This window comes from Anopheles ziemanni, chromosome X (assembly GCF_943734765.1).
Source record: "Anopheles ziemanni chromosome X, idAnoZiCoDA_A2_x.2, whole genome shotgun sequence".
Taxonomy (NCBI): Eukaryota; Metazoa; Arthropoda; class Insecta; order Diptera; family Culicidae; genus Anopheles; species Anopheles ziemanni.
Genome location: NC_080707.1, coordinates 15015695 through 15035757, shown reverse-complemented (window position 1 = coordinate 15035757; position 20063 = coordinate 15015695). Strand labels below are relative to the sequence as shown.

At 46.4% G+C, this 20063-nt stretch overlaps 2 protein-coding genes across 2 annotated transcripts; one reads left to right on the top strand and one right to left on the bottom strand.

Annotated features, from left to right (window-relative positions):
* Window positions 1-363: 363 nt before the first annotated feature.
* On the bottom strand, window positions 364-5906 carry LOC131290392 (transmembrane protein 47). Its single transcript, XM_058319547.1, has 6 exons — window positions 5761-5906; window positions 4250-4328; window positions 4001-4187; window positions 3779-3928; window positions 3612-3674; window positions 364-1484 (listed from the first exon to the last, which is right to left on the bottom strand). Exons 1-6 carry the CDS (start codon window positions 5904-5906, stop codon window positions 1324-1326), a joined length of 786 nt encoding a protein of 261 aa, XP_058175530.1. The 3' UTR covers window positions 364-1323.
* A 2539-nt stretch (window positions 5907-8445) lies between these two features.
* LOC131291145 (uncharacterized) lies at window positions 8446-16755 on the top strand. Its single transcript, XM_058320336.1, has 5 exons — window positions 8446-9154; window positions 9185-10500; window positions 11357-12542; window positions 13644-15485; window positions 15914-16755. Exons 1-5 carry the CDS (start codon window positions 8446-8448, stop codon window positions 16753-16755), a joined length of 5895 nt encoding a protein of 1964 aa, XP_058176319.1.
* The last annotated feature ends 3308 nt before the right edge of the window (window positions 16756-20063 follow it).

The window sequence follows — 20063 nt, the reverse complement described above, 5'->3', positions numbered from 1 at the left end:
AATCTTCCGATATGAAAAGAGAAGAGGCAGTGATTTCATATTCTAAATTCGCGCCTCATATGTGTGTGTATATAAAAGCTAGATAGTACAATTGAAAAATGATTGACCAGAGAGGAAGATCTGGAAGGAAGGGTTTGATCAGGTGTGAGCGATGCGGGATGGTGAAATTTAATAAATAGTATATTACATGTGTTGATAGACATAAATGTATGGTGTGAAAGTTCAATGCTAGTTACAGTACAAGAAAACCGTGTTATTTTCGTGTACATTTCGAATACATGTGTCAGGAGTACAGAAAAGGAGAGCTTAAAAGGCAAATAAATAAGAGAGAAAAGTTGTGGCTGTTATACTAGAAGAGTTGTTTCGGGCGTTTGTCCTGCTTAACAAGGACAGGAAAAGTAAGGTCATAGCTCAATAGGTCTGTTCATGTTGTAGAGAATATGCATCTAATCATGTCCATTCCAACGTTATTGATCAAATATAACACTATATGCTACCGTCAAATTACTCCACCTTTCCTAGAATGCAAACGCCTCTCGATAGCTGCATAGAAGAAAACGATCAGCCTTGTGCTTTCGCAAAGCTATGCTATATGCGGGGTGCAGTCAATTCTTCCCGAACACTTTTCTTGCGCGAGTGTTTTATGTACAAGTTCGACCACATTTTCAATTCATAACTCTTTTTGCTTTGACTACGGACTATGTTTCCAATCGTTATGTCTGGTCCAATTATTATGCCTGCTGTGTATGTGTACTATACCGAACACATATGTTTTCTAATCCGATGCTTACAAGTTATGTGGCGGCGCATTAACAGAACACTAATAATGAGGGAGGGATAATTAAAAATCTGCTGCAGGGAGGATTTATGGCGAGAATGCAATGCATATGCATCTAATGCGCTTCATTCCATTCGAAGCTACGTGTGGTTTTGAATATCTAATTCCATACACTAAAATCACCAACGCCGTTCTTCCGCTGCTGCCTACACCGCAAAAAATAACGGCCTGGTCGGTGTTTGTCGTCGTTCATTTTCTTCTTCTTCACACTTTTCGTCTAATTCGCGTCACGTTCGCGCTGCTACGTCACATCGTAACAAGCAGCCGTGTCAGGTCAGATCTAGCTTTCTTTTTCGTTTTCCGGACGATCGACTGCTGGTCAACTTTAAACCTTAATGAGAGGAGATTCGGTATTTGGCTGGACCTTGACAGCTGATTTTGCTGCCACTGGTAGAATCCGGCCTACACCGTTCGTTGAATGCGTGTTTCGCACATTTCCTCTTGTCTGTTTAAAGTACAACGTCGGGCAGAGCGTGTGCCCTGGCCTAGTCTCTTAACGACGCGTCGTGTACAATTTTCCTTTCCTTGTAGTAGATCTCCTCCGACTCCTTGTCGCACAGCAGCAGCACTACAGCACCAAAGAGGAAAATAGCTGCACCCCAACCAACGCCATACGCCCAGCCGAATTCCCAAACTGGACGATTTGCTAAAAGAAGTTGAAAAACATATATTATATCATTACTCACATTACTGTGTATCTCTTGTATTTATTTGTTAACATTTTCAAAATATCACGTTTCTGATATGTACATGTACTTATGTGACCTTCGTATATACACACTTTTAACAAAACCAACTAATTAGAAATTCATTCGATTATCATTTTAATAAACCGCAATATAAGCAGTTTTAAAACATACGGAATATTGCGCGCAGTGAAATTGTTTAATATGACATTACACATATATGGCACAGAAAAAAATCACCAAGTGATAATGAACATAATTGTACGGAATACAATCATCAGAATCGATAAATCCATTGAAAAAAAGAGATGCTCAGAAGTTTCATTAAAATACTATTAGGCGGTAACGAACCGTACTAAAGCCTGTCTCATAGTAAATTGAGCCAAAGAAAGCGCGCTACTGTGGCGCCTCTAGTGGCGTCAGCCGGAAACTGATATTTTTAGTAGTATTAGTAACTAGTAACAATGAAGATGTGAAAGTTTCAGACCTGTAATATAGTTTTTCGCTAAATGCCGTATTTTGAAAATTGAACGACCAAAAATAAATCCGCACAAATAACTGGAGCGCCGGTGGAAAGATTGACAAGGCCTGGAATCCATAATAAAAGCAAAGAAAAATTAAAAATATTTTTCTTTTGTACAGTTATACATAAGGTTTGTTATAAAAATAGGTTTTTACTTTTTGCGTGTTCCCTGTTCTTATAAATTCACATACTTTTTTTGCCGATTTTTCGACCTGCCATTATTCTACGGTTGTCTAAGAGTGGTACAGGGCCAATAAGATTCACTTTGTACCAAAACCAAATTTCCCAGAATTTCGCCTCATCGAAAAACACTGGGCAGTCTCAAAACTTCGTCTTAGACAAACTGGTGGAATAGTTACAGATGTTCTTGGCAAGAGGAAATGAACGGAGGCTGCGAAAACGGTGTCCCATTCCACGACATGGGCGTTAATGCAGGAAACAAAAACAAAATACGTGAATTTAAAAAAACAGGGAACACGTAAATAGTAAAACCCTATTTTTATAACAAACTTTATGTAAAACTGTACCAGAGAAAAATACTTTTCATTTTTTTGTTTTTTGTTTTAATGGGTTCCCGGTCTTTTCAATTTGCTCAGTTGCCTTGGTGCTATAGTTATTTGTGCGGATTTATTTTTGGTCGTTCAATTTCCAAAATACGGCATTTAGCGAAAAACAATAGTACAGGTCTGAAACTTTCACATCTTCATTGTTACTAGTTACTAATACTACTAAAAATATCAGTTTCCGGCTGACGCCACTAGAGGCGCCACAGTAGCGCGCTTTCTTTGGCTCAATTTACTATGAGACAGGCTTTATCAAAGGCATTGTATCGTTCATAGCTAATATCCTCATATCCAAATAAATTGAATATATGTTACAGCGTTTTACAGCTCACCTAGCAACCGGGGCAGTGTATGTAGAACATCAAGAATGATAGCCTACTGCAGAGTAATTGATGTAGAATAGCAAAACCCACAAGTGGCAACACAAACCAGTAAGTAGAATATCCATCACTTTCTAGGATCTACCAGAATGAAAGTTGTCGCGTGGATGTTCGAAGTAGGCACGACCAGTCGAGGGGTGCAGGTAAAAGTAGGGGAAAATCGCTTTCCGGTCGAAAACATACTTTTGCGAGGATTTTGTGATTCGCGCTCGTTTTCTGATGCGAAAAAGCGATCATAGCCTACCTTATCCTGTACCTTTCAACTGGTCGTCTCTACTTCGAGCATCCATGAGACAACTTTCATTCTGGTAGATCCTAGAAAGTGATGGATATTCTACTTACCGGTTTGTGTTGCCACTTGTGGGTTTTGCTATTCTACATCAAATACTCTGCAGTAGGCTATCATTCTTGATGTTCTACATACACTGCCCCGATTGCTAGGTGAGATGTAAAACGCTGTATTCCTTAAAAAGCAATATCGATATTTAAAGAATAATTTACTAACTAAAAAAGATTTAAGAATGAAAATATCTCTAAATAATTGAACTTTTTTTCCCGCACACACCAAATAATGCAATCGTACGTCAATTTATCAACATGGAAAATTAATGAAATACTTACCGATATTCAATTCTGCCGCAAAGCAAATCGGGTACAAAATCAATGCAACCAGCAACGCTATCACTGAGAAGAAACAGAAGAAAGATGATAAAAGCAGTTAGGCATTGATGAAAAGGTCAATGTGTCAATGAAGACATTTTGAGCAGCGTTCAAATCGATCAACGTACGGGCAACCATCATGATGAGCACAGCGATGCGGTAGAACTTGTATTTCAGGTTGTGGTCCTGCGTTCGCAGTCCGAGTCCGGTAAGAATAGTCGCCAGGGCGTCGGTCACCAGCGTAAGAATGCATAATGCGGCTGTTGCTTTGATGTAAGCTGTGGAAGAATAGGAGCAACAATGAAAAGTACTACTCAGGGTGCTAACATCCTGTAATAAAGCACACTTACCAACATCACGGCTTTGATAGCAGCCGGCCGGATCCTGAAGATTGAACGGCAACGGAGACTGATACCCTTCTTCGATGCAGTGCACAAACAAACCTTGGCGCCAGTTTTCCGCCATTAGCCAGTCAGTAGAGGTGAGGGCCAGGATCATCAGTATGACGACAATCACTCCACATATGAAGGCAATAACCTAAGCGAAGAGATGATATTGTATTTCAAGCGCTGTGCAATACTTTATTTTACAAATCTTACCTTCAAGGGACGCGTGATCGTAACGGTTTCGATAGTAGTCGTTGGTGCCATTTTGTCTGGCGAAGGTCCTCGTTTGGTGCTGGAAAGTTAGTACAACCGTGAAATTATTGACTATTATATGTACGTAATTATTGTCTATTGACACACAAACTTCGCTTATGTCTATATAATTCTCATCAAACATTTGTGGTTCGAAAACGTGCGATGAGTTAATGTTGCATGGAAATGTACTTGATCGTTTCGGTTAACAAGTGAATTACTTACCTAAAAAACTGTTAATGCTAATGTGTTGGAACGATTCTTGTTGCGTTTGGAATACTTTTTGTGCTAATGAGAACGACTGATTAGATTGATCCTCGGTCCAGCTAGAAAGCTCACCCTACTCTGCGCTGCATCAACTCAAAAAGGAGCGACACAACACGGCGGTTGGGACGGCGATGGCACAGCGGCGTGAGATTGCGGGTCAGTTAACGGCGGTTGGCAGCGGGTAGGCATAGAAGCATTAAAAGCAGTTTGGAATGTATCTCGGTGTCCGCGTTCTTCGCTTCGCCGGATGTGGTTGCATTGAGGAGAAGATTGAACACTCGTTTCGCGATTTTGGTAAGACGCTAAACGCTGGGATGCTAGGCGTCGCTGAGTAGTATAGAAAACAGACACTCTGAAATACCAGCTCTAGATGAAGAAGCCAAGCTGCTTGCACGCAACAAGATTATGAAATAATAATACTTTATATCTATTCGCTGGATTGGTTAGTTTTTCCTTCGCACAGCGACGTGCGTGACGATTTGTTTTAGTGGGAAATAATTCTTTTGAATGATGTGCATATGCCCTTAAGGATCACGCTCCTATGGAAAGAAATAACATTAGTACTTTCATAAAGCATTGTTATAGGTGACGGTGATATTGAGTCATACGTTAGTGAACTTTGAGTCATATTGTCCACAAAGCAGATTAGGTGTACAAGATCGTTTCACGCGTCTCTACATCCATTCATTCGCACTTTTGAAATGTACGATCACGCATAAATGAAATGAATCTCAAGACAACTAAGCTCTGATCTATTTATATTCAAGCTGATGCTCTAAATTGAACGCCCTTGGCCAACATCACGCACGATTTTCAAATCTAAATGGAATCATCGTACGCTGAACATACGGCTTTCGTATCCATATTCTCCGCGAGATGATGCTAGAACAAGGCAAATGATTCTTTATGCTTTTCGTTTCGCTGGTAGTCACACTTCTTTTGTTTCGCTTTTCTTTGTCCACTATGTTTTAAGAAATCAAAAACCAATGTTTTGCGTATGTTCCACATAGAAGCAAAAGTTACTAGAGTATTCTATCAATTAACGTACACTCCCGGAACAAAGCATATTATTTAAAAAAAAAGGTTAGAGTCTGGTGTTTTCTAGTCAAAACAATCAAAACATTCTGCTTTATGCAGCTTTTTTTTTGTTTCTTTGCTCTCGATAAACACACAAGCCACACTTCATTAAATTGAACACAGTTTACCTTTCTTTAAAATAGTCCAATGTAACTGATTCCGTATCGAATTCACTATAGTCCGGCAAGGAGTCTCCATCGATTGATTGTACACTAGTTAGTCCGATTTCCCTCTGATAGTAACTATCACCTTTTGATGTATAGTTTCTGGACATCGTTTCTAGGCACTTGTACGAGCTATTCAGAAAAGCAGTGGGCGAATATCTGATTGATGGAAGTAAAACAGAGGCCGACTTTTCGCTATAAATAAAAACGTCATATATGCCCATTTATGGAATTAAAGCAACGGTGGGAACACTTTTGGTTCTTCGAATCTTTCCATTTTTAAGATCTGAACTTTCACCAGCTAAATGGGAAGATCCTATCCCTGGCATGGATTTCTTACCGCACAATCTTTTCCCTTCAAATCGATTTTCCTCAGTTCTTATCCGGCAGCGCGATACAATTATTGTTATTCGTAATGTGTAAGCAAAGAGTGAGGAAGGTTAGAATAAAAATATAGTGAAATACCTTTTCTTTCAGGAACCCCTTTCTCAACTATGAAATTTCTGACTTATAAATAAGAGCAGGCACACAAACTCTGCTTTTTTCTTCGCTGTTTAGATACGGTGCGCTGAATACTTCTCCTTGTTGGATGAATTAATTTCATAGTTTAAAGAGTAGATTTATGCTATTTGAATATTGATTAATGTTTTTTGTTCTATAATAAACAATAAATGTAATTTTAAACTCGTTTATTTAATATACTAGCTAGGTGTAATAAATAAGATTTAGTGTCTATTATTTTTCAACTGAGCGTTATAAACGGGGTAGCAAATTTTATTCACAGAAGTTGTGGTCAAGATAGTGTAATCAAATTAACAAACTGAGAACCGTTTTTTTCCAGCAGAGATTAACCATAGATCGACATTCATAACCTATGTATTGTATATCCATAAAAATTTTAGCAAAACAACTACTCAAACACTTGATTACCATTTAAAACAGGAGAGTATTTTGAGCAGAAAATGAAATCGCGGTACGATAAGCGTATACACACTGTTATAATGGCGCTGGCTAGGGCGTATACGCTCGATCGATTTTTGTCACTGTTGATACTTGTATGTCGAGTGTCGAGTAAAGTTTTATGGATTGTTTTAAATGCATTTCTCGCTGATCGTGCACAATTTCAACAATATGCATGAGTTAATGGATCAGAAAAAATAATTACCTATTTTTAAATCTGGCGAGCATTGAAAATGGCTTTGGACAATGAAGAAATTAAAAAATCAAAGTTTGGTGTAGAAATCAACCTACCCTTACAAGACGCCATTCGTGGAAAACGTACCTTCTTGTCAAATGGTTGCCTGCTCAGGTAATCATTTGGAGTTTAGTCGGACATTCTTGCAGGCGCGTTGGTTGAGTCTGGTACGAAGAGATTAATCTGTGTCTTGATTCTAGGAATACAGTTCGAGGAACTATTCTATTGTTGGTGAAAATCATCCGAGCAATTGATCGCTTCAATGCCAGTTTTGCTGCCGTAGAACGAACACGGCGTTCATAGTTTTAGTTGGTAGTCTCCCGTCTTCTTGAAAGTGGAAAAAATCGTCGTCAGTGTGTTATTCGTCGTCTGTTATAATAAAACCGAGAGAAATTACAAGAACTCTGTGATAAGGACGAAAAAGGTGTAAAGGCGTAGTGTTTTTCTTAGAAGTGTTTTTGGGACGAAGCGTCGACAAAGGAGGAGAAAGTGTGCCCGTTTTTATGTTTTTGGAGAAGTATGTAAGCGTATATATCTCGTTTTCGAGCAAAAGTTAGTGAGCAAAAATTTCTTAAGAAGGCTGTGTGCGTGCGCGCTGTGGTGTTTTACGAAAGTTTCTTCGTACCGTTTCAAAAGAGGCACACAGTGTAAAAGGCCACGCGAAAACTTTGCGGACACAACGCAACAGAGCAGGGCAAAGAATATATATATTTTGCAGTCCCTTCCCAGCAACTGTACTTTGCATCCCGTGTAAAGATCTTTTTGACGCGTTGGAGCTTCTTTGGCCGAGAGCAACTGCTGCTGCTGTGAGGCCATTTTCATACCTCCGCTGCTGAGGTCGGTACCGAACAACAAGCAGCGAAGGAGAAGAAGCAGCTGCGCACTCGAGGGGGAGGAAGTTGTTTCGCTAGTTGCTAAGCGGAAACGCTTCTCTATACGGTGTTAAAAAGTTTAAATTAGTTAGACTACAACGCAGTGAAACGATATAAAGAACTTTGGTGTGCGGAACTGCAAAGCGAAGCAGTTGGCAGAGCAGTGCAGCTGCCTCTTGCGTCGTGCGAGAGTTGGTGATGTCAGTGTCGGCAGCGGCTTCAAATTGACAATTGCAAGCGAATAGTAAGAACAAAGCGGAACGCGGAGCCGTTGTCGGCGTGTGCATTCAAACAGTGAAGGGAAAACAAAGATCGATTGACTCTCGGACCTCTCTGGGGACATCGTGTAGGGCAGATGGCCTACTAACCGTCGCAGCCATCTATTCGGGCCCTCTGGCCGTGCATTATATCTATGGCCGTTAGCTATCGACCCTGAATTTGCAAGTCGAACGTCGACGTCGTGTCGGATGCGGGTTGGTCCCGAGAACGCTGGATCTCTAGTAGGTGCACCGTAGCAAGCTCTCACCTAGGTTGCGGACGAAGGGAGGAGAAGGGTTGATTCAGCGGACAGTGAACGGCAGGATGTCGGACACGGCATCGCATGGTTTGGAGTTAAAAACGGGCACTGCTTCCGGCAGCAGTGTCGTCGACCGGGGTGGAGGAGGAAGTGGTGGTGGCCGCGGGGACGATAGCGACTCGTACGGTGGTGAGCACGACGGCGGTGGGGCTGGTATTTACGGTGGCAGCGGCGGTGCCATGTCGTTGTCATCGTCGACATCCACACTCCGCTCGCTGACACCAAGCGTTGGGATGAATGGAGCGGGTGGCGGAGGTGGTAGTGGCGGCGGAGGTGGCGGCGGAGCAGCTAGGAAGGATGACCATGATGCTCAGTACCACCAGCAGCGGGATGAACTCGTCCCGTCTCCAATGTCATCTTCCGGTTCGGGGCGAGAGAACGCTGGCGGTGGTGGGCAAGGTACCGCTACCGAGTCGGCTTCGTCCACCCCAACGCCACGAACGCGATACACCGTCTCCCAGCTGATGGGGCTGCGGTATACGAACCTATCGAAAATGAAACCGGCCTGCATCGAGGATCCTAAGTCGGAGAAGCACCTGAAGATGATCAGCATGCTGGTAGTGCACCACTCCGACGCACCCTACGACGACGATACCGGTGGTGGAGGCGGAGGAGGAGCAGGAGGCGGCGGCGGAGGAAATGCTGGTTACGGACGGAATCGATCGTATGGAGGAATTGCTACTCTCGCAGGAAACGCTGCTAATGGCGCTGGTGGTGGTGGTGGACCTGGCCAGCCCGGCGGAGGCGGAGTAGGGGGCAACGGTGGCGGGCTTGGCGGTGGTCGCAACGAATTACGTCGTGCTGGCGGCGGTGGTGGTGGTGGCGGGATGGCCGATCCGAAGGAGCGTCTGCGGCGGGAGGACGGTATCGTTCTGTCTCCTCAGCGACGCTCGTTCAACATGGGCTGTTTGATGCCGTCGCCACCGACGTCCAGTGGTCCCGGCACCCTCGGACTCTCCGGCAGCTTGTTGCGCTCCGAACCACGGGACATGATGGTGAGCCGCGAGCGGCGTATCGGCAGCGGCCGCATTCTCGCTTCCGACATGTCTTGGGATTACCGAATGGACGCGAACGAGTATCGCGGTGGCGGCCGGAACGGTGGTCCACCAGCCTCCGGGGGTGGAGGATTTCGCGACCGGGACCAGCTGCGCGACGGCAAGGACATGCGTGAGATGCGCGACGTGCGCGGCGAAGGTCGTGACATGCGTGGCGGAGACGGCCGTGGCGAGATGGCAAAGGGTGAGGGGGGAATGCGCGGTCGGAACAGCGACAGAGGACACCCGCACCCGGACAAAGATTATCGCGGTATGGACCATGATGATGTTGGCATGGGTGGACGCGGCTACGATCGACGCAATCTCAGCTCGAACCGGGACTACGATCGGCAGGAGAAGGAGAATCGCGGCGGCGGCGGTGGTGGTATGCGAGGCTTTCACAAGGGCGGCAACTATAACGATGGGGGCGGCCACGGTGGCGGCGGTGGTGGTGGTTACGGTAACAACTATGGCTACAACAGTTACAACAATCACTACGGCTCGAACAGCAACAATCATCACCACGGCGGCTCGTCGTATGGCGATCGGCGTCGGTACAACAGCGACAACAACCGCGAGCAGGAGGAACCCGAGTGGTTTAGCGAGCCCACGTCCCAGCACGACACGATCGAGCTGCGCGGCTTCGACGAGCCCGTTTCCGAGCACGACGAGGACGAAGAGCCCAGCGATTCGCCAACGAACGCCAAGGACACCGACTCGAAGCAGGCTGACCGTCAGTCGGAAGACGGCAGCGATGCGGTAGGCGGTGGCGTTTCAGCCCGGTCGGCATCCCGAGGCTCCGGCGATGAGCCAATCGGCAGCACCAAACCAGCCGCAGACGGCGATGCCGAGGACGAGCGTGGCGAGCAGGAACAGACCAGGGCACTGGAAGAACCGAACGAGCCTGTCGGTAGCGCTAGTGACGGCAAGCAACGGGTTGGCTCCGGACGCCCGAAGGCAGGCGAGGACGATTTCAGCATGTCGGACATCTTCAAGCTGGACTTCCAGAACTATCCATTCATGTTTGTAAGTTTGCAGTTGGCCTGTTTCAGCGATGCGTGTTGTTTTTACTATTTGGTATGCGTCACTTCGGAATGAATTCTTTTGGGAACGGCCCACTAACATCATTACTAGTTGGCAAAATATCTACGGCAGCTTAACTCGCCGTAAAGAAATCATACAACAATTCAATACCATCGAAGGAAATGAAACATTTTGTTGGAATAATTCATTCATCAACATACGGACTTGTTTTTAGTTCAAACCTATTATTCTTTTGATATTGTTCATTCCTCTAATATATTCTGCAACAGCCAAGCCACTTCCCATCAGCTTCATCATACACCGTCTGTCTAGGGTTTTGGTAACCAGTCCTTTATTTGTTTCCAAATAAATAGTTTCCATGGGTTGGGTCTGGGAACAATTTAACGGATGTAGCTGCTTGAGGACGATTTCGCATCTTCGTGTAAACTTGATGCGATCGGGCACTTGAAATTGATTGATTTATAGCGTCGAATACAACCTATAATGTGCAATAATCATCAGATACAATAATGTCAATAGAACAAACACAAACAAACAGTCTGTAGTTTATTTTTCTGCTGACCACAAGTAGCTGTTTTACTTTCCTTTTACGTGTGGTTAGAAAATTAATTCAAGATTATAATGTAACGCAATTGAACGCAAAAATTTTGGTCAATAAGTGTCGAATTGCTGGCCCACAGTGTATGCTTTCATGTGCACACGCATTCAATGAGTTAAATTTAGAGTCATGTTTTGAATACGGTGGAGGGAGGAAGAGCGTGCCTCGTGCCAAATAGTTTCAAACCGCACTCGGCTGCTCCAGTTTGTCATGAATCTAATTGCTTCTTGCCTTTCGCAGAACGATCCGCTGGAGAAGTCGGAATCGAGTGAAGGTGGTACCGCCGGCCAGTCCCGCTTCTCGCAGTTCTTCCGCCAGGATGGTTCCGGCGGGAAGGGCACCGGTTCAGCGACGGGTGCGACCGCCGTCCGCAGCCGCAACAACTCGCTGCAGGAAGAGATCGACAAGATCATCAAAGACTTTGCCAATTACGAGGAAGGGGGTGCGGCGCCAGCGGGCAACAAGTACTTTGCACCGATCTCGCCCGCCGCCACCTCCAACCAGTCGATCTCGTTCATGGAGCTGTTCAGCCGATCGGCCGCAACGGACGCCGCCGGTAAGTTGGCAAACGATGCGTCGCAGCAGCAGCAGCAACCGCCGGTGAACCCCCCGCATGCCAGTGCCAACAGTAGTCAACCGTTCAACGGGCACGTGATGCAGCAGATGAAGGCCGGAATGCTGCCGGAAGATCACCGCCACCAGCAGCAGATGCACCAGCAGCTGCAGAATCGCAGTTTGCAGCAGATTCTGGGCGTGTCGGTCGGTGGTGGTGGTGGTGCTGGTGGACCGCCGAGTGGTGCGGCCGGCACTCCCTCGCCGTCCGCACTGTTGCCAAATATGGCCGCCAATCTGGGCCAGGTGCATAGCGTCGAGGAGCTGGAAGCTCGCTTCCGCCAGACTGATCTCAACGGTGGCGATGGTGGTGGAACGCCCGGAGCGGCCGGTGCAAGAGGCAAACCATCCGAGGGCGGTCCGAATCATCCGTCAGGTGAGTTTGTCGGTGCAGCTGGCGCACCGGCCGTGGGTACAGCGGTAGGACCGGCCGGTGACGGCGAAATGATGGTTCCACCCGGTGCAGCTCCAGACATGCGTGCCCCCAACGCTCCGGGCGCCGCCATTCCGCGACTGATCATGCCGGCCGGTGATCCGGTGGCTGCTGCGATTGGCGGCCCGCTTGGGCACGCGCCGCAACATCCTCCGGAAGGTAGCACGGTGCCGCAGCAGGAGATGAACGCGTTCAAGAAGCTGCTCGCCCAGATGAGCGAGAAACAACCCGGCCCGGCACCGCAAGTCCTTACCCATCATTTGGCGCATCAGCATCCGCCAGCGCATCTAGCTGGTCCTCCCACTTTGCCACCGCAACCCGTCGGCCACCTGCCGCCCGGACAGATGAATCCAATGCACATGAACCCGATGCATCATCTAGGTAAGAAATGGTTTTTTTGGAACAGTTTTTGGGAGGATTATCCATACATCCGTATGAGCTCTTTATCTATATTCGTTTTTACTTGAAACTATTGCTAAGCGTTCACAAACCTACTACGAAAATGAAGTATGCAAAAGGACATTAATTTTTCTTGCTCTGTAAGATTGAAATTGAATAATTTTGTAATGTTCAAAGGAAGAATGCAAATGGCTTGTGATTATAATTAAATAATAAATTGTTGTTTTCTTTCTTCCGTTTTGTTGTGCTGTGAACGTAAAACGAAATCGCTCTTTTGTTCGAGGATTACACTTGCTTCGATATGAGTGGATTACCAATTTTCGTTTTTAGTTGAAACTGTTATTAAACATTCATAAACGTGCTACGAGAAAATAGAATGCAGGTGGTATCAATTTTCCCAGCTCTATCAGATTGAAATGAAAAAATTCTATGTTGTAAAATATAATTTTCTTCCATTTCGTTTGTGTTCCAGTTTTCCAGATTGCTTCCTTTATTTACACACTTCGTGTGTGCAACAAAGGTAGCGGTATGAATGCATTTTTTCGTTGGTGCAATATGATTTGGCCATCAGTTGCGCAACAATCGCTCCTTGTTCGGGTTTCAATTGCTTTCATTCTTCAAACCGAATAGATATCACTTATTTTTCCGATTCGAGTTGTCCCGTCTTCACGACACATTTAGTGTGAACTGCTTTTACGTAATGTTTTGCGACAATTTTTCAATTAATATTGTGTTCGATTTGTTCAAGACATGAATGTCAGAACCATGACGCACTATTTTGGTATCGATTGTGTGTGTGTGTTGTGTTTTTGTTTTCTTTTAAGTTAGGGTTTCCATTTAAAGCAACGTTTGTGGGCTGTATCATCTGAAGGATGTTACTAAACTCTCTCGGGATAGTAGCGGGAATAATGAAAACTCACTGATGCTTTCCCCTTTTTTTGGTTATGAACCATATGAATAATTGACGATGTATTTTTGATGTCCTTCAGCATTGGTGTTACTAGTATTGAGTAATTAATAACACAATAATGTTAATTAACATCTTCTTGTTGTTTAATCCCTCTTTCTTCATATGAAAAACAGTAAATGAGTCACGTACGGCTGAATTGTTGAAGCTCCCGGATACCCAAGCTCTAATGCTCGGGGTGGCACGGGGTGAAATTTCGCACCATGCCCTCTGGCAGCAGCTGATCAACCCGGGCACCGCTCAATCGCACCGGGAAATCATTTCCACCGTGCTGTGCACCTTCCCGCCGCAGTCGCGAGTCGTTTCGCCGAACCTGATGCTGAACGCAGCACCCGGCACCATTCCGATACCGCCGCCGACGACGCCCGTGCCGGCCAACGCCAACCTGCTTTTCCATCCGAAGCAACAGGTGCGTCTATCGCCGCTACCGAACGGTGTTGGCCCGCTGCAACAGCGCATTCCGTCGCCCCGCGAGCTACAGTACCACACGCAGACGATCATGCAGAACGCGCTGATACGCAAGAAGCTCGAGGAGCAGCGAGAAAACTATCGCAAGCGACAGGAACAGCAGCAGCAGCAGCAACAGCAGCAGCAACAGCAGCAACAACAACAGCAGCAGCAACAGCAGCAGCAGCAACAACCGCAGCAACAGCCAGCACCCGTTCAACAACCAAATGAGGCAGATCAAGAATCTCACGATCAATTGAAGGAACCGCAGCAGCAACAGTCGCAGCCGCAGCCTCAACCGCAAGGACCGCCGTCCCAATCGCCGCATCACTTTGCCCAGTATCCGCAACTGGACCAGGAATCGGCGAATTCACATCAGCCACATCCGGCACCTACGCAACCGCCGCAGCACCTTCCGGAGTCCGGTGAACAAGGACAGCAGCAGCAGCAGCCGTCCGCTGCACCGCAAGGTAGCGAGCAGCCGGCCATGGCAATGCTTAAAGCGGGCCGACCCAATAGCACTGCCACGTCCGGTACGGTGAATGTCATTTCCCCATCGAAGCAAAACGTCGCGCAGACGCATCAGGTTGCGTCTCCGACGCCGCTAGCTTTCACACCCACATCCGTGCTCCGTAAGATGACAGCGGCACAAGAAAAAGATCCCGAGCAGGGTTCTTCTCACCATCAGCAGCAGCAGCAGCAGCAGCAGATGCAACAACAACAGCAACAACAGCAGCAGGGGCCGGGAACGCCGATAGTTCCGTACATAATCAGCGAGCATCATGCGGAAATAGTGCCCATGATTGGGCTCAACTTGAACACGTTGCTCGATCTGCAAACGCAGCAGCAGTACATGAAAATGCATCACCAGCTGCAGCAGCAACGGCAGCAGCAGCATCAACAACAGCAGCAGCAAGAGCAGCAACAACGGCAGCAGGTATCGCAGCAGCAGCAACGGCAGCAACCACCGCCAAAAGTGATCGGCTTTCCGCCAATGCATGCCTCGCAGCACCTGCTGCCTCTGCACGGTGGCGGCGCACCTCACCATCAGCCGGGGCCACAACCCCCGCAACCGCAGCCGCCCGGTGGACCGTTCGCGAGCTCGGACGCACCGGTTTCGCAGAGCGAGCAACAGCAGCGCAACTTGGCCGCACTGCTCGGCCAATCCGGTGGCCAGTTCGGTCCGCAGGCTGGGCACGCCGGCGGTCCACCGATGAGCATGTCGATACACCACCAGAACCACATGCCGGTTCCGGCGCATCTCAACTCGCTCAACCCATTGCCACCGATGCCGCCGCCGCCGGCGATGCGCAATCCCGGTCCGCTGCCGAACAACATTCCGTGGAACCTGAAGCAACAGCCCAACGCGCCACAACAACCACAGCAACCACAGTCGCAGCAGCAGCAGCAGGGTGGAGGAGTAGGTGCCGGCCAGCCGCTTCTACCAGCGCAACAGCAGCAGCAGCAACATATGGCGCTGCCGAAACCGCAAGGACGACCGATTCTGAAAGGTAATACATGAGTACAAAAGCCTCATCACTTTTACTTTCTTGTCGGAGATCTGCCTTCGATTTGGTGAAGAGTTCATTGATTAGTTTATTAAGACAAGCAAAAGGTTCTTAAAAATCAATCCTCTTCGTTGAGAACATATTAAACATAACTAAATAATAATATTTTTCGATGCTGCTCGAATTTGTTTCGAATCGAAGTACGGTCGAGCATGAAGAGTGCATGGGTTTCATTCTTCCACTCCTTCCCACACATAGTTAGTCTGAAATACTGAATTCGGCACATGGTAACTGACGACAAATGCTTTTTTAATAATTGGTAAAAATTCATATCGCAGGAATGGTTCGTTCTTGTCGTAGCTTCGCATTTTCTTGCATGTTATGTTAACTCGGCAATGTTTCGTTTTCGGTTTGTTTTGATTTGCAATTAGGTGCTGGAGCAGGAAGCCACATGCAGCAGCAGCAGCAGCAGCAGCAGCAGGGACCGCCGCAACAAGTCCCGTCCGCTCAGCAACAGCAGCCACCACAACAGCAACAACCGCAGCAGCAGACGCAACTGGCTCCTGGTCAGCTTCCGGTGGTACCGATGCCGCCTATGCCAATGAACTTCGCCGGCACCTTGGAATTCCAGGGACCGCAGCAACCGTTTAACAACAGTAACCGAAGCGGAAATCCAATCCTTGGTGCGCATCATCCCGCATCGGTTCAGGGCCCAGCAGCTCAGCAGCAGCCGATGCCACAGGGCCTTCAGCAGCAGCAGCAGCAACAGCAACAGCAACAGCAACAGCAGCAGCAGCATTCACCCAACATGCTCAATCCACATCTTCACCAGCTGTTGCAACGTCAGCAACAGCAGCAGCAGCAGCAGCAGCAGCAACAGCAGCGAGCGATCCGTAACCAACACATGCCGCCGCACATGTCCATGCCACCGCAGCAACAACATCCGCAGCAGCAGCAGCAGCAGCAGCCTTTCCGCATTCCTGGCATGTCTGCCGGCGCCGGGCAGCACCAGCCGAACGTTCCCATTCAGATGGAGCTGAAGCAGCAGCAGCAGCAGCAAAACTCCGGCGCTGGTCCGGAGGGCATGATCAACTACAACCGCGACGGCGGGCTGTCGCCGACCAGCAATCAGCTGGCCCGCTGGTTTTCGCCCGAGCTGCTCGCCCAGGCGTCCGCCGGCAAGCTGCCGTCACTCAACCTCGGCAACCAAGTGATGTTCCTGGAAGAGTTCGAGCGCACCATCCAGCACTCGTCGACCACTGTACATAACTGAGCGCCTCCGAGCGCACCGAGGCGGGTGCAGCAACGCCACTATAGCGCTCTAGAGAGCTTCTCCTAGAGTTACTGAATTTTATTGTTGGAGGTGATTCAGATGAACTCGGGTTTCACTATTCACAGCTTCCCACAGCCGAGGCAATTTCATTCAACCACACGACAATCACCTCCATTCGTCTTAATTGCTGTTATTATCATTCGTCCTTGTGTATTATGCATCAAATGTTTCATGTGTTTATTTTTGATATTTTCCTTATTTATATCATGGTCCATCCTGTAATGGATAAATTTTAAGTATTCGTAAACAACCGGAACTCGGTCGTATAAGGCGTAAGAGAGAAGAAGATACCGAAGCAAGTGGTACGGTGAAAACAAAACTTAGGTATGACAAATGCGCGAACGGTAGCTGTAGCTGTAGAAGAGCGGGAAATTTGAATCGTATTGAAAATCTGTTTGGGAAATGAGCGGGAAAAGATGCTCGATAGTATTGTAACTATTAGGTTGTGAAGGTTCTTCGAATGTATTCCAACATTATATTCGACTTCATTACGACTGGGAGTGTAAAAGGACGGCACGGCATGCTTTTGTTGGTATTGAAAGGTCGTTTGCAAGTGTGTGCTCTTATGACGATGAGCGAACTTATACAGATTCGAGCCCTAGAACGTTAGAACAGCACCGTATGATATGAGCAGAACAAACGTAGGCACATTAGAATTATGTGCATGATGGCAGCCAACGTTAGGAACCCTAGCTCTGAGGCTCATGGTAAGATTATTGAGAATAGAAGCCAGTTAGAACACAAACAGAGAACTAAAGCATGTATGACAAACGATAACCCGAAACGCAGCAACATTTCACTCTAACGGTATGTTATAGGCTTCAGCATGTATTTTACTATACCATAAAATCGCTTCGATATGGTATGGTAATAACTTTTCCTTTTTTAGAATTCCTCATAGCGACGATTTGACTGTACTCATGCAGTTGGCAGCGAATCTTGATGAGACCAGTTTGCATCTGGTCGTCCCCAAAAGTGTCACGTTCAAAAATATTAAATTCAAATCAAAACCCCTAATATTGATTTTCTTAATAATATTCTTTACTGACATTTTGTTCGTGGCTGCAAATTTTATTATATTTTATTTACATTTTATATTTTTTTATCTATATTTCTATATTTTATACTCGAACAATTTCACCCACAGTTTTGTGCCGAACCACGAGATTTCTGCCTTTTTTTTTGGTTTTTAATTGCTTAACCTTTCCAGTAAATTCAAAATATTTGGGTTTTTAACCCTTTTTTTGGTAGTGATTGCAAAAACAAGCAGCATCATAATTATGTGATTTGCCCTAACACTTACATAGCGTGCATGAACAATGTGAAAGGCTATTATTGAGCAGGCGAAACGCAAAAGCCTTGTGCATATGACCGACCGAGGAAAGTTGCTGTCGTTTTGAACCGATCGAAATGAACTAGTTGCAATGGAACCAGCAGCTGTTTCCATGCGGTAGAAGGATAAAAGGAAAGGAATGAAAATGAATGTCCAGTTTCGAGTCCAGACTTGCTCACCACAAAGACTAGGCAGGGCGTCGTCCTAATGTAAATGCGTTCTTATAAACAGCTTCGATGCACTTCGGATGCCTCATTCTTCAATTATGGGCCTATAAAAAGGTGCTTACACAAGTCTAGAGAGATACAGAGAGACAGAGAGAGCTAGTAATAGGTTAGTACCGATGTGTGGAAAATTTGAACCCCGGAGAACTCTAGTAATGAATAAATGCAGCATGCTATCTTCATCGTACGTTTCCATCACCTCTTTCCATACACTCTTTGTTTTGTACGTTAACATTTATCACGGTGTTGCTTCATCTCCCATGTTTGGTGCATGTTCCCTTTGCCGGTAGGCGGGGAAAACAGTTGTGTTCATGGCTTGTCACCCTGCGGAGACCGACATTGTAGAAATGTAGCAGTTCGAAGCCGGAAGGTATGATGACGGAGGTGGGAACAATGTTAGCAAAAGGAACCAAGATTGCCAGTCGGATCTGTTCTTTCTTCGTCACATCATCATACTTGTACGTTTGCGATACCCGCACGCAATCGAAACGGCATCCTTTCACGTATAGTATCGATCGTGTAGGATGTGAAACGGTGTTACCACTCTCGCTTAAACACGGTGTCCGTGTGAAGAAAACTAACGAAGTTGGTAGCTCGGCCCAAGCAAAGCCACATCAGAAGAGGGGAAGAATTAGGGGCGCTCGTCCGTGTTAGGTGTGAATCTAAGCTCGCTAAGAACAGACATAATTAAATAAATCAATAAACGATAACTACACAACAGCAAATCATCATTGATCGAAAATCTGTAATTTCATTTCCCTCATCCCGGCCGTGTCACGATGGTGTTATTTTTAGGTTCATAAACCTGCCGTGCGCTCGCCGTGCGATTCGACTTCGACTAGGTAGGAAAAAGGAAAGATACCAAAACGCTCTAGTTTTTGGGTTCGATTGCAAAGTTCTGAACTAAAGGAGTGTGGTGAAGACGTGGATAGTGTTATTGTTCGCAAACAGCATAGCAGGCGGTCGGATTGTGTGCGGACCGACGCGTTCCTGGCAGATTGCAGCAGCGGGTGACCGCCGATCCCGGCGTCGGCATCCGGGCCCTGGCGCGAGACGTTGGCGTGGCCCCGAGCACCGTCAAGGTGGCGTTAAATGAGGACCTGCGGTACGCGTCGTACAAGCGACATAGGGGACAGCTCATAACAGCAAAAACGCGCGAAAAGCGGCTTGCCAACGCTACCGTAGAAACCGTAGAAACATTAAGATTGAACCGGGAAATTAACCGAAATCCAGTCCGGAGTATAGGCGCAAAAAAAAACAACGGGAAGAGGAAAGAAAAAAGCTAGCACATCCATAGTATCTATTCCAGTGCGAATAAATAAATACATGTTGTTATAATGTTTTCTACTCGTGTGCTGAATAAAACCAAGTATCACTTAAGTGTCCAAAAGGTGTACCAAGTGAATTTCTTTTCTCTTTTCCCTCCAATATCGTTGCAGCGGTCCCCGAGCGGCTTTTCACTGTCGTTTAACTTCTTAGAAAGATTGTAAAAAGCAAACGTGGAGCTGGCGGATCCGAATCACCTATAAGATACATCTTCGTGACAGTATTGTTCATGAAATAGTCCTAGAAACACATTAAAATACGTGCCTATTAATGTGCTGAAGGAAATAGTTTCTTGTTGCCGAAAAAATATGCACTGTAATACATTGTTTAAGGTTAATCCTTGTGAAGATAATTTTCAATGACAT

What these genes read in the sequence shown, in the direction of transcription:
- LOC131291145 (XM_058320336.1), top strand. Translation starts at nt 8,446, where the DNA reads ATGTCGGACACGGCATCGCATGGTTTGGAGTTAAAAACGGGCACTGCT. An exon ending in CGCTGCTAATGGCGCTGGTG is followed by an intron (nt 9,155 to 9,184) that starts GTGGTGGTGGAC and finishes AGCCCGGCGGAG; the next exon opens with GCGGAGTAGGGGGCAACGGT. An exon ending in AGAACTATCCATTCATGTTT is followed by an intron (nt 10,501 to 11,356) that starts GTAAGTTTGCAG and finishes TGCCTTTCGCAG; the next exon opens with AACGATCCGCTGGAGAAGTC.
- LOC131290392 (XM_058319547.1), bottom strand. Translation starts at nt 5,906, where the DNA reads ATGTCCAGAAACTATACATCAAAAGGTGATAGTTACTATCAGAGGGAA. An exon ending in GCTCATCATGATGGTTGCCC is followed by an intron (nt 3,675 to 3,778) that starts GTACGTTGATCG and finishes GTTTCTTCTCAG; the next exon opens with TGATAGCGTTGCTGGTTGCA. An exon ending in TGCGGCAGAATTGAATATCG is followed by an intron (nt 1,485 to 3,611) that starts GTAAGTATTTCA and finishes AACTTCTTTTAG; the next exon opens with CAAATCGTCCAGTTTGGGAA.